This window comes from Oncorhynchus clarkii, chromosome 9 (genome assembly GCF_045791955.1).
Source record: "Oncorhynchus clarkii lewisi isolate Uvic-CL-2024 chromosome 9, UVic_Ocla_1.0, whole genome shotgun sequence".
Lineage (NCBI taxonomy): Eukaryota > Metazoa > Chordata > Actinopteri > Salmoniformes > Salmonidae > Oncorhynchus > Oncorhynchus clarkii.
The window spans coordinates 68,096,508-68,109,102 of record NC_092155.1 but is presented as its reverse complement, the minus strand read 5'-3'; the positions used below and the strand labels follow the sequence as shown (position 1 = coordinate 68,109,102).

The 12,595-nt window shown below is 43.8% G+C and overlaps 2 protein-coding genes across 2 annotated transcripts in view; one reads left to right on the top strand and one right to left on the bottom strand.

Moving 5' to 3' along the window:
• The window catches only part of LOC139416833 (rho guanine nucleotide exchange factor 25-like), an 84,656-nt gene that overhangs the window by 3,751 nt on the left and 68,310 nt on the right, over window positions 1-12,595 (bottom strand). Inside the window, exon 15 of the mRNA XM_071165930.1 lies at window positions 6,383-6,532. Coding sequence (XP_071022031.1) covers window positions 6,383-6,532 — 150 coding nt within the window. The remainder of the gene's footprint in view (window positions 1-6,382; window positions 6,533-12,595) is intronic.
• The window catches only part of LOC139416834 (beta-1,4 N-acetylgalactosaminyltransferase 1-like), a 92,380-nt gene that overhangs the window by 71,843 nt on the left and 7,942 nt on the right, over window positions 1-12,595 (top strand). The window lies entirely within an intron of this gene.

The window sequence follows — 12,595 nt, the reverse complement described above, 5'->3', positions numbered from 1 at the left end:
GTGCGTGCTATGTGTGTGGTGCATGCTATGTGTGTGGTGCGTGCTATGTGTGTGGTGAGTACTATATGTGTGGTGCGTGCTATGTGTGTGGTGCGTGCTATGTGTGTGGTGCGTGCTATGTGTGTGGTGCGTGCTATGTGTGTGGTGCGTGCTATGTGTGTGGTGCGTGCTATGTGTGTGGTGCGTGCTATGCATGCTATGTGTGTGGTGCGTGCTATGCGTGTGGTGCGTGGTGCGTACTATGCATGCTATGTGTGTGGTGCGTGCTATGTGTGTGGTGCATGCTATGTGTGTGGTGCGTGCTGTGTGTGTGGTGCGTGCTGTGTGTGTGGTGCGTGCTATGTGTGTGGTGCGTGCTGTGTGTGTTGTGCGTGCTATGTGTGTGGTGCGTGCTGTGTGTGTGGTGCGTGCTATGTGTGTGGTGCGTGCTATGTGTGTGGTGCGTGCTGTGTGTGTGGTGCGTGCTGTGTGTGTGGTGCGTGCTATGTGTGTGGTGAGTGCTATGTGTGTGGTACGGGCTGTGTGTGTGGTGCGTGCTATGTGTGTGGTGCATGCTGTGTGTGTGGTGCGTGCTATGTGTGTGGTGCGTGCTATGTGTGTGGTGCGTGCTATGTGTGTGGTGCGTGCTATGTGTGTGGTGCGTGCTATGTGTGTGGTGCGTGCTGTGTGTATGGTGCGTGCTATGTGTGTGGTGCGTGCTATGTGTGTGGTGCGTGCTGTGTGTGTGGTGCGTGCTATGTGTGTGGTGCGTGCTATGTGTGTGGTGCGTGCTATGTGTGTGGTGTGTGCTGTGTGTGTGGTGCGTGCTGTGTGTGTGGTGCGTGCTATGTGTGTGGTGCGTGCTATGTGTGTGGTACGTGCTGTATGTGTGGTGCGTGCTGCGTGTATGTTTGCATGCGTCCCTGCTAGGGTTGAATAGTTTCCCGGTATTTTACAGAAGTTCCATCCCGAGAATAAATAATTTTTCTCCCAGGTAACCTGGCATACAGTGGGGCAAAAAAGTATTTAGTCAGCCACCAATTGTGCAAGGTCTCCCACTTAAAAATATGAGAGAGGCCTGTAATTTTCATCATAGGTACACTTCAACTATGACAGACAAAATGAGAAAAAAAATCCAGAAAATCACATTGTAGGATTTTTAATGAATTTATTTGCAAATTATGGTGGAAAATAAGTATTTGGTCAATAACAAAAGTTTATCTCAATACTTTGTTATATACCCTTTGTTGGCAATGACAGAGGTCAAATGTTTTCTGTATGTCTTCACAAGGTTTTCACACACTGTTGCTGGTATTTTGGCCCATTCCTCCATGCAGATCTCCTCTAGAGCAGTGATGTTTTGGGGCTGTTGCTGGGCAACACAGACTTTCAACTCCCTCCAAAGATTTTCTATGGGGTTGAGATCTGGAGACTGGCTAGGCCACTCCAGGACCTTGAAATGCTTCTTACGAAGCCACTCCTTCGTTGCCCGGGCGATGTGTTTGGGATCATTGTCATGCTGAAAGACCCAGCCACGTTTCATCTTCAATGCCCTTGCTGATGGAAGGAGGTTTTCACTCAAAATCTCACGATACATGGCCCCATTCATTCTTTCCTTTACACGGATCAGTCGTCCTGGTCCCTTTGCAGAAAAACAGCACCAAAGCATGATGTTTCCACCCCCATGCTTCACAGTAGGTATGGTGTTCTTTGGATGCAACTCAGCATTCTTTGTCCTCCAAACACGACGAGTTGAGTTTTTACCAAAAAGTTATATTTTGGTTTGATCTGACCATATGACATTCTCCCAATCTTCTTCTGGATCATCCAAATGCTCTCTAGCAAACTACAGACGGGCCTGGGCATGTACTGGCTTAAGCAGGGGGACACGTCTGGCACTGCAGGATTTGAGTCCCTGGCGGCGTAGTGTGTTACTGATGGTAGGCTTTGTTACTTTGGTCCCAGCTCTCTGCAGGTAATTCACTAGGTCCCCCTGTGTGGTTCTGGGATTTTTGCTCACCGTTCTTGTGATCATTTTGACCCCACGGGGTGAGATCTTGCGTGGAGCCCCAGATCGAGGGAGATTATCAGTGGTCTTGTATGTCTTCCATTTCCTAATAATTGCTCCCACAGTTGATTTCTTCAAACCAAGCTGCCCATGGTTCACTCCAGACCTGACTGCCCTCGACCAGCACAAAAACATCCTGTGGCGGACTGCACTAACATCGAATAGTCCCCGCGATATGCAACTGTTCAGGGAAGTCAGGAACCAATACACACAGTCAGTCAGGAAAGCTAAAGCCAACTTCTTCAGGCAGAAGTTTGCATCCTGTAGCTCCAACTCCAAAAAGTTCTGGGACACTGTGAAGTCCATGGAGAACAAGAGCACCTCCTCCAAGCTGCCCACTGCACTGAGGCTAGGTAACACGGTCACCACCGATAAATCCATGATTATCGAAAACTTCAACAAGCATTTCTCAACGGCTGGCCATGCCTTCCGCCTGGCTACTCCAACCTCGGCCAACAGCTCCCCCCCCCCCCCCGCAGCTACTCGCCCAAGCCTCTCCAGGTTCTCCTTTACCCAAATCCAGATAGCAGATGTTCTGAAAGAGCTGCAAAACCTGGACCCGTACAAATCAGCTGGGCTTGACAATCTGGACCCTCTATTCCTGAAACTATCCGCCGCCATTGTCGCAACCCCTATTACCAGCCTGTTCAACCTCTCTTTCATATCGTCTGAGATCCCCAAGGATTGGAAAGCTGCCGCAGTCATCCCCCTCTTCAAAGGGGGCGACACCCTGGACCCAAACTGTTACAGACCTATATCCATCCTGCCCTGCCTATCTAAGGTCTTCGAAAGCCAAGTCAACAAACAGGTCACTGACCATCTCGAATCCCACCGTACCTTCTCCGCTGTGCAATCTGGTTTCCGAGCCGGTCACGGGTGTACCTCAGCCACGCTCAAGGTACTAAACGATATCATAACCGCCATCGATAAAAGACAGTACTGTGCAGCCGTCTTCATAGACCTTGCCAAGGCTTTCGACTCTGTCAATCACCGTATTCTTATCGGCAGACTCAGTAGCCTCGGTTTTTCGAATGACTGCCTTGCCTGGTTCACCAATTACTTTGCAGACAGAGTTCAGTGTGTCAAATCGGAGGGCATGCTGTCCGGTCCTCTGGCAGTCTCTATGGGGGTGCCACAGGGTTCAATTCTCGGGCCGACTCTTTTCTCTGTATATATCAATGATGTTTCTCATGCTGCGGGCGATTCCCTGATCCACCTCTACGCAGACGACACCATTCTATATACTTCCTGCCCGTCCTTGGACACTGTGCTATCTAACCTCCAAACGAGCTTCAATGCCATACAGCACTCCTTCCGTGGCTTCCAACTGCTCTTAAACGCTAGTAAAACCAAATGCATGCTTTTCAACCGTTCGCTGCCTGCACCCGCACGCCTGACCAGCATCACCACCCTGGATGGTTCCAACCTTGAATATGTGGACATCTATAAGTACCTAGGTGTCTGGCTAGACTCTAAACTCTCCTTCCAGACCCATATCAAACATCTCCAATCGAAAATCAAATCAAGAGTCGGCTTTCTATTCCGCAACAAAGCCTCCTTCACTCACGCCGCCAAACTTACCCTAGTAAAACTGACTATCCTACCGATCCTCGACTTTGGCGATGTCATCTACAAAATTGCTTCCAACACTCTACTCAGCAAACTGGATGCAGTTTATCACAGTGCCATCCGTTTTGTCACTAAAGCACCTTATACCACCCACCACTGCGACTTGTATGCTCTAGTCGGCTGGCCCTCGCTACATATTCGTCGCCAGACCCACTGGCTCCAGGTCATCTACAAGTCCATGCTAGGTAAAGCTCCGCCTTATCTCAGTTCACTGGTTACGATGGCAACACCCATCCGTAGCACGCGCTCCAGCAGGTGTATCTCACTGATCATCCCTAAAGCCAACACCTCATTTGGCCGCCTTTCGTTCCAGTTCTCTGCTGCCTGTGACTGGAACGAATTGCAAAAATCGCTGAAGTTGGAGACTTTTATCTCCCTCACCAACTTCAAACATCTGCTATCTGAGCAGCTAACCGATCGCTGCAGCTGTACATAGTCTATTGGTAAATAGCCCACCCATTTTCACCTACCTCATCCCCATACTGTTTTTATTTATTTATTTTTCTGCTCTTTTGCACACCAATATCTCTACCTGTACATAACCATCTGATCATGTATCACTCCAGTGTTAATCTGCATAATTGTAATTATTTGCCTACCTTCTCATGCCTTTTGCACACAATGTATATATAGACTCCCCTTTTTTCTACTGTGTTATTGACTTGTTAATTGTTTACTCCATGTGTAACTCTGTGTTGTCTGTTCACACTGCTATGCCTTATCTTGGCCAGGTCGCAGTTGCAAATGAGAACTTGTTCTCAACTAGACTACCTGGTTAAATAAAGGTTAAATAAAATAAAATAAAAAATAAAATTACCTATTGCAGATTCAGTCTTCCCAGCCTGGTGCAGGTCTACAATTTTGTTTCTGGTGTCCTTTGACAGCTCTTTGGTCTTGGCCATAGTGGAGTTTGTGACTGTTTGAGGTTGTGGACTGGTGTCTTTTATACTGATAACAAGTTTAAACAGGTGCCATTAATACAGGTAACGAGTGGAGGACAGAGGAGCCTCTTATAGAAGAAGTTACAGGTCTGTGAGAGCCAGAAATCTTGCTTGTTTGTAGGTGACCAAATACTTATTTTCCATCATAATTTACAAATAAATTAATAAAAAATCCTACAATGTGATTTTCTGGATTTTTTTCCCTCATCTTGTCTGTCATAGTTGAAGTGTACCTATGATGAAAATTACAGGCCTCTCTCATCTTTTTAAGTGGGAGAACTTGCACAATTGGTGGCTGACTAAATACTTTTTTGCCCCACTGTATGTATTCACCCCCTTTGTTATGAAGCCCTAAATAAGATCTAGTGTAACAAATTACCTTCAGAAGTCACATAATTAGTTAGATTTCACACAGGTGGACATCAATTAAGTGTTGCATGATCTGTCACCTGATCTCAGTATATATACACACCTGTTCTGAAAGGCCTCAGAGTCTGCAACACCACTAAGCAAGGGGCACCACAAAGCAAGCGACACCATGAAGATCAAGGAGCTCTCCAAACAAGTCAGGGACAAAGTTGTGGAGAAGTACAGACTAGGGTTGGGTTATAAAAAAATATCTGAAACTTTGAGCATCCCACAGAGCACTATTAAATCCATTATTAAAAAATTGAAAGATTATGGCTCCACAACAAACCTGCCAAGAGAGGGCCGCCCACCAAAACTCACAGACTAAGCAAGGAGGGCATTAATCAGAGAGGCAACAAAGAAACCAAAGATAACCCTGAAGGAGCTGCAAAGCTCCACAGTGGATATTGGAGTATTTGTCCATAGGACCACTTTAAGCCGTACACTCCACAAAGCTGGGCTTTACGGAAGAGTGGCCAGAAAAAAGCTGTTTTTTTTTTTTTTTGGGATGTTTTTCATCGGCAGGGACTGGTAAACTGGTCAGAATTGAAGGAATGAAGGATGGCTCTAAATTCAGGGAAATTCTTGAGGGAAACCTGTTTCAGTCTTCCAGAGATTTGAGACTGGGACGGAGGTTCACCTTCCAGCAGGACAATGACCCTAAGCATACTGCTAAAGCAACACTCGAGTGGTTTAAGGGGAAACATTTAAATGTCTTGGAATGGCCTGGTCAAAGCCCAGACAACAATCCAATTGAAAAGCTGTGGTATGAATTAAATATTGCGGAACCCATCCAACTTGAAGGAGCTGGAGCAGTTTTGCCTTGAAGAATGGGCAAAGATCTCAGTGGCTAGATGTGCCAAGCTTATAGAGACATACTCCAAGAGACTTGCAGCTGTAACTGCTGCAAAAGGTGTCTCTTCAAAGTATTGACTCGCTTTTGGGGGGGTGAATAGTTATGATTTCTTTTTTTTAAGTTTTTTTGTCTTATTTCTTGTTTGTTTTACAAATAAAAATATTTTGCATCTTCAAAGTTGTAGGCATGTTGCGTAAATCTAGTGATAACGCCCCCCCCCCAAAAAAATAAAATAAAAATATAAAATATTTTAATTCCAATTTTAATTCCAAGCCACTATAATTTGCTAGTTCCGTTTCACGCCATGCTGGTCATACAAATATTGTTTTATAACTTACTGGTTTCTCGCAGTTATTTATCATGAGAAAAGGGAGTGATTTTGTCCGGTAAATCCCGGTAACCGGGTTATACAAACCCTAGTCTGTGCATATGCACATATGTGTGTGTGCGCATGCATCTGTGTGCTTGCATATGTTTGTGTGTGTGTGTACGTGCGTAGACCTGTGTGCTATACAGCCCGTTGGACACAGCTTCGCACTGCAGGGGGGTTTGGGTCCTGGAGTAGTGAGACAGGCCAGACTGCTCAGTGAAGGCTAGCTGGATGTGAGACTGAGAGACTGTTGTCTGGGAGTTCCTACTGACCAGAGGAGACTGCAAACACACACACAAGACCACACACCACACAACTAAACATCAGGTACTGAGAGCTGAGAGCAAACAAATTATTGTTAATCTTTATTGTTACATGAAAAAAGTTTTTCATGAGACCTCAGATTATTTCAGATTTTCAGATGAGGATATTAATTAAAGGATTCCAGATCTAGACATGTAGTGTGGATGTAATGTAGTCTGTAGTGTGGATGTTGTGGTCTATGTAATGTAGTCTGTAGTGTGGATGTTGTGGACTATGTAATGTAGTCTGTAGTGTGGATGTTGTGGTCTATGTAATGTAGTCTGTAGTGTGGATGTTGTGGTCTATGTAATGTAGTCTGTAGTGTGGATGTTGTGGTCAATGTAATGTAGTCTGTAGTGTGGATGTTGTGGTCTATGTAATGTAGTCTGTAGTGTGGATGTTGTGGTCTATGTAATGTAAACTGTAGTGTGGATGTTGTGGTCTATGTAATATAGTCTGGAGCGTGGATGTTGTGGTCTATGTAATGTAGTCTGTAGTGTGGATGTTGTGGTCTATGTAATATAGTCTGGAGCGTGGATGTTGTGGTCTATGTAATGTAGTCTGTAGTGTGGATGTTGTGGTCTATGTAATGTAGTCTGGAGCGTGGATGTTGTGGTCTATGTAATATAGTATGTAGTGTGGATGTTGTGGTCTATGTAATATAGTCTGTAGTGTGGATGTTGTGGTCTATGTAATGTAGTCTGTAGTGTGGATGTTGTGGTCTATGTAATGTAGTCTGTAGTGTGGATGTTGTGGTCTATGTAATGTAGTCTGTAGTGTGGATGTTGTGGTCTATGTAATGTAGTCTGGAGCGTGGATGTTGTTGTCTATGTAATATAGTCTGTAGTGTGGATGTTGTGGTCTATGTAATGTAGTCTGGAGCGTGGATGTTGTGGTCTATGTAATGTAGTCTGGAGCGTGGATGTTGTGGTCTATGTAATATAGTCTGGAGCGTGGATGTTGTGGTCTATGTAATGTAGTCTGTAGTGTGGATGTTGTGGTCTATGTAATGTAGTCTGGAGCGTGGATGTTGTGGTCTATGTAATGTAGTCTGGAGCGTGGATGTTGTAGTCTATGTAATGTAGTCTGTAGTGTGGATGTTGTGGTCTATGTAATGTAGTCTGGAGCGTGGATGTTGTGGTCTATGTACTGTAGTATGTAGTGTGGATGTTGTGGTCTATGTAATGTAGTCTGGAGCGTGGATGTTGTGGTCTATATAATGCAGTCTGTAGTGTGGATGTTGTGGTCTATGTAATGTAGTCTGGAGCGTGGATGTTGTGGTCTATGTAATGTAGTATGTAGTGTGGATGTTGTGGTCTATGTAATGTAGCTTGGAACGTGGATGTTGTGGTCTATGTAATGTAGTCTGTAGTGTGGATGTTGTGGTCTATGTAATGTAGTCTGGAGCGTGGATGTTGTGGTCTATGTAATGTAGTATGTAGTGTGGATGTTGTGGTCTATGTAATGTAGTCTGGAGCGTGGATGTTGTGGTCTATGTAATGTAGTCTGGAGCATGGATGTTGTGGTCTATGTAATGTAGTCTGTAGTGTGGATGTTGTGGTCTATGTAATGTAGTCTGTAGTGTGGATGTTGTGGTCTATGTAATGTAGTCTGTAGTGTGGATGTTGTGGTCTATGTAATGTAGTCTGGAGCGTGGATGTTGTGGTCTATGTAATGTAGTCTGGAGCGTGGATGTTGTGGTCTATGTAATGTAGTCTGGAGCGTGGATGTTGTGGTCTATGTAATGTAGTCTGTAGTGTGGATGTTGTGGTCTATGTAATGTAGTCTGTAGTGTGGATGTTGTGGTCTATGTAATGTAGTCTGGAGCGTGGATGTTGTGGTCTATGTAATGTAGTCTGTAGTGTGGATGTTGTGGTCTATGTAATGTAGTCTGGAGCGTGGATGTTGTGGTCTATGTAATGTAGTCTGGAGCGTGGATGTTGTGGTCTATGTAATGTAGTCTGTAGTGTGGATGTTGTGGTCTATGTAATGTAGTCTGTAGTGTGGATGTTGTGGTCTATGTAATATAGTCTGGAGCGTGGATGTTGTGGTCTATGTAATGTAGTCTGTAGTGTGGATCTTGTGGTCTATGTAATGTAGTCTGGAGCGTGGATGTTGTGGTCTATGTAATGTAGTCTGGAGCCTGGATGTTGTGGTCTATGTAATGTAGTCTGGAGTGTGGATGTTGTGGTCTATGTAATGTAGTCTGGAGCGTGGATGTTGTGGTCTATGTAATGTAGTCTGGAGTGTGGATGTTGTGGTCTATGTAATATAGTCTGGAGCGTGGATGTTGTTTTCTATGTAATGTAGTCTGGAGCGTGGATGTTGTGGTCTATGTAATGTAGTATGTAGTGTGGATGTTGTGGTCTATGTAATGTAGTCTGGAGTGTGGATGTTGTGGTCTATGTAATGTAGTCTGTAGTGTGGATGTTGTGGTCTATGTAATGTAGTCTGGAGCGTGGATGTTGTGGACTATGTAATATAGTCTGGAGTGTGGATGTTGTGGTCTATGTAATGTAGTCTGGAGCGTGGATGTTGTGGTCTATGTAATGTAGTCTGGAGCGTGGATGTTGTGGTCTATGTAATGTAGTCTGTAGTGTGGATGTTGTGGTCTATGTAATGTAGTCTGTAGTGTGGATGTTGTGGTCTATGTAATGTAGTCTGGAGCGTGGATGTTGTGGTCTATGTAATGTAGTCTGTAGTGTGGATGTTGTGGTCTATGTAATGTAGTCTGTAGTGTGGATGTTGTGGTCTATGTAATGTAGTCTGGAGCGTGGATGTTGTGGTCTATGTAATGTAGTCTGTAGTGTGGATGTTGTGGTCTATGTAATGTAGTCTGGAGTGTGGATGTTGTGGTCTATGTAATGTAGTATGTAGTGTGGATGTTGTGGTCTATGTAATGTAGTCTGGAGCGTGGATGTTGTGGTCTATGTAATGTAGTCTGTAGTGTGGATGTTGTGGTCTATGTAATGTAGTCTGTAGTGTGGATGTTGTGGTCTATGTAATGTAGTCTGTAGTGTGGATGTTGTGGTCTATGTAATGTAGTCTGGAGTGTGGATGTTGTGGTCTATGTAATGTAGTCTGGAGTGTGGATGTTGTGGTCTATGTAATGTAGTCTGGAGTGTGGATGTTGTGGTCTATGTAAAATAGTCTGGAGCGTGGATGTTGTGGTCTATGTAATGTAGTCTGGAGCGTGGATGTTGTGGTCTATGTAATGTAGTCTGTAGTGTGGATGTTGTGGTCTATGTAATGTAGTCTGTAGTGTGGATGTTGTGGTCTATGTAATGTAGTATGTAGTGTGGATGTTGTGGTCTATGTAATGTAGTCTGGAGCGTGGATGTTGTGGTCTATGTAATGTAGTCTGTAGTGTGGATGTTGTGGTCTATGTAATGTAGTCTGTAGTGTGGATGTTGTGGTCTATGTAATGTAGTCTGTAGTGTGGATGTTGTGGTCTATGTAATGTAGTCTGGAGTGTGGATGTTGTGGTCTATGTAATGTAGTCTGGAGCGTGGATGTTGTGGTCTATGTAATGTAGTCTGGAGTGTGGATGTTGTGGTCTATGTAAAATAGTCTGGAGCGTGGATGTTGTGGTCTATGTAATGTAGTCTGGAGCGTGGATGTTGTGGTCTATGTAATGTAGTCTGTAGTGTGGATGTTGTGGTCTATGTAATATAGTCTGGAGCGTGGATGTTGTGGTCTATGTAATGTTGTCTGGAGCGTGGATGTTGTGGTCTATGTAATGTAGTCTGTAGTGTGGATGTTGTGGTCAATGTAATATAGTCTGTAGTGTGGATGTTGTGGTCTATGTAATGTAGTCTGTAGTGTGGATGTTGTGGTCTATGTAATGTAGTCTGTAGTGTGGATGTTGTGGTCTATGTAATGTAGTCTGTAGTGTGGATGTTGTGGTCTATGTAATGTAGTCTGTAGTGTGGATGTTGTGGTCTATGTAATGTAGTCTGTAGTGTGGATGTTGTGGTCTATGTAATGTAGTCTGTAGTGTGGATGTTGTGGTCTATGTAATGTAGTCTGTAGTGTGGATGTTGTGGTCTATGTAATATAGTCTGTAGTGTGGATGTTGTGGACTATGTAATGTAGTCTGTAGTGTGGATGTTGTGGTCTATGTAATGTAGTCTGGAGCGTGGAAGTTGTGGTCTATGTAATGTAGTCTGTAGTGTGGATGTTGTGGACTATGTAATGTAGTCTGTAGTGTGGATGTTGTGGTCTATGTAATGTAGTATGTAGTGTGGATGTTGTGGTCTATGTAATGTAGTCTGGAGCGTGGATGTTGTGGTCTATGTAATGTAGTCTGTAGTGTGGATGTTGTGGTCTATGTAATGTAGTCTGTAGTGTGGATGTTGTGGTCTATGTAATGTAGTCTGTAGTGTGGATGTTGTGGTCTATGTAATGTAGTCTGTAGTGTGGATGTTGTGGTCTATGTAATGTAGTATGTAGTGTGGATGTTGTGGTCTATGTAATATAGTCTGGAGCGTGGATGTTGTGGTCTATGTAATGTAGTCTGTAGTGTGGATGTTGTGGTCTATGTAATATAGTCTGTAGTGTGGATGTTGTGGACTATGTAATGTAGTCTGTAGTGTGGATGTTGTGGTCTATGTAATGTAGTCTGTAGTGTGGATGTTGTGGACTATGTAATGTAGTCTGTAGTGTGGATGTTGTGGACTATGTAATGTAGTCTGTAGTGTGGATGTTGTGGTCTATGTAATGTAGTCTGTAGTGTGGATGTTGTGGTCTATGTAATATAGTCTGGAGCGTGGATGTTGTGGTCTATGTAATGTAGTCTGTAGTGTGGATGTTGTGGACTATGTAATGTAGTCTGTAGTGTGGATGTTGTGGACTATGTAATGTAGTCTGTAGTGTGGATGTTGTGGTCTATGTAATGTAGTCTGTAGTGTGGATGTTGTGGTCTATGTAATATAGTCTGGAGCGTGGATGTTGTGGTCTATGTAATGTAGTCTGTAGTGTGGATGTTGTGGTCTATGTAATGTAGTCTGGAGCGTGGATGTTGTGGTCTATGTAATATAGTCTGGAGCGTGGATGTTGTGGACTATGTAATGTAGTCTGTAGTGTGGATGTTTTGGTCTATGTAATATAGTCTGGAGCGTGGATGTTGTGGTCTATGTAATGTAGTCTGTAGTGTGGATGTTGTGGTCTATGTAATATAGTCTGGAGCGTGGATGTTGTGGTCTATGTAATATAGTCTGGAGCGTGGATGTTGTGGACTATGTAATGTAGTCTGTAGTGTGGATGTTGTGGTCTATGTAATATAGTCTGGAGCGTGGATGTTGTGGTCTATGTAATATAGTCTGGAGCGTGGATGTTGTGGTCTATGTAATGTAGTCTGTAGTGTGGATGTTGTGGTCTATGTAATGTAGTCTGTAGTGTGGATGTTGTGGTCTATGTAATGTAGTCTGTAGTGTGGATGTTGTGGTCTATGTAATGTAGTCTGTAGTGTGGATGTTGTGGTCTATGTAATGTAGTCTGTAGTGTGGATGTTGTGGTCTATGTAATGTAGTATGTAGTGTGGATGTTGTGGTCTATGTAATATAGTCTGGAGCGTGGATGTTGTGGTCTATGTAATGTAGTCTGTAGTGTGGATGTTGTGGTCTATGTAATATAGTCTGTAGTGTGGATGTTGTGGACTATGTAATGTAGTCTGTAGTGTGGATGTTGTGGTCTATGTAATGTAGTCTGTAGTGTGGATGTTGTGGACTATGTAATGTAGTCTGTAGTGTGGATGTTGTGGACTATGTAATGTAGTCTGTAGTGTGGATGTTGTGGTCTATGTAATGTAGTCTGTAGTGTGGATGTTGTGGTCTATGTAATATAGTCTGGAGCGTGGATGTTGTGGTCTATGTAATGTAGTCTGTAGTGTGGATGTTGTGGACTATGTAATGTAGTCTGTAGTGTGGATGTTGTGGACTATGTAATGTAGTCTGTAGTGTGGATGTTGTGGTCTATGTAATGTAGTCTGTAGTGTGGATGTTGTGGTCTATGTAATATAGTCTGGAGCGTGGATGTTGTGG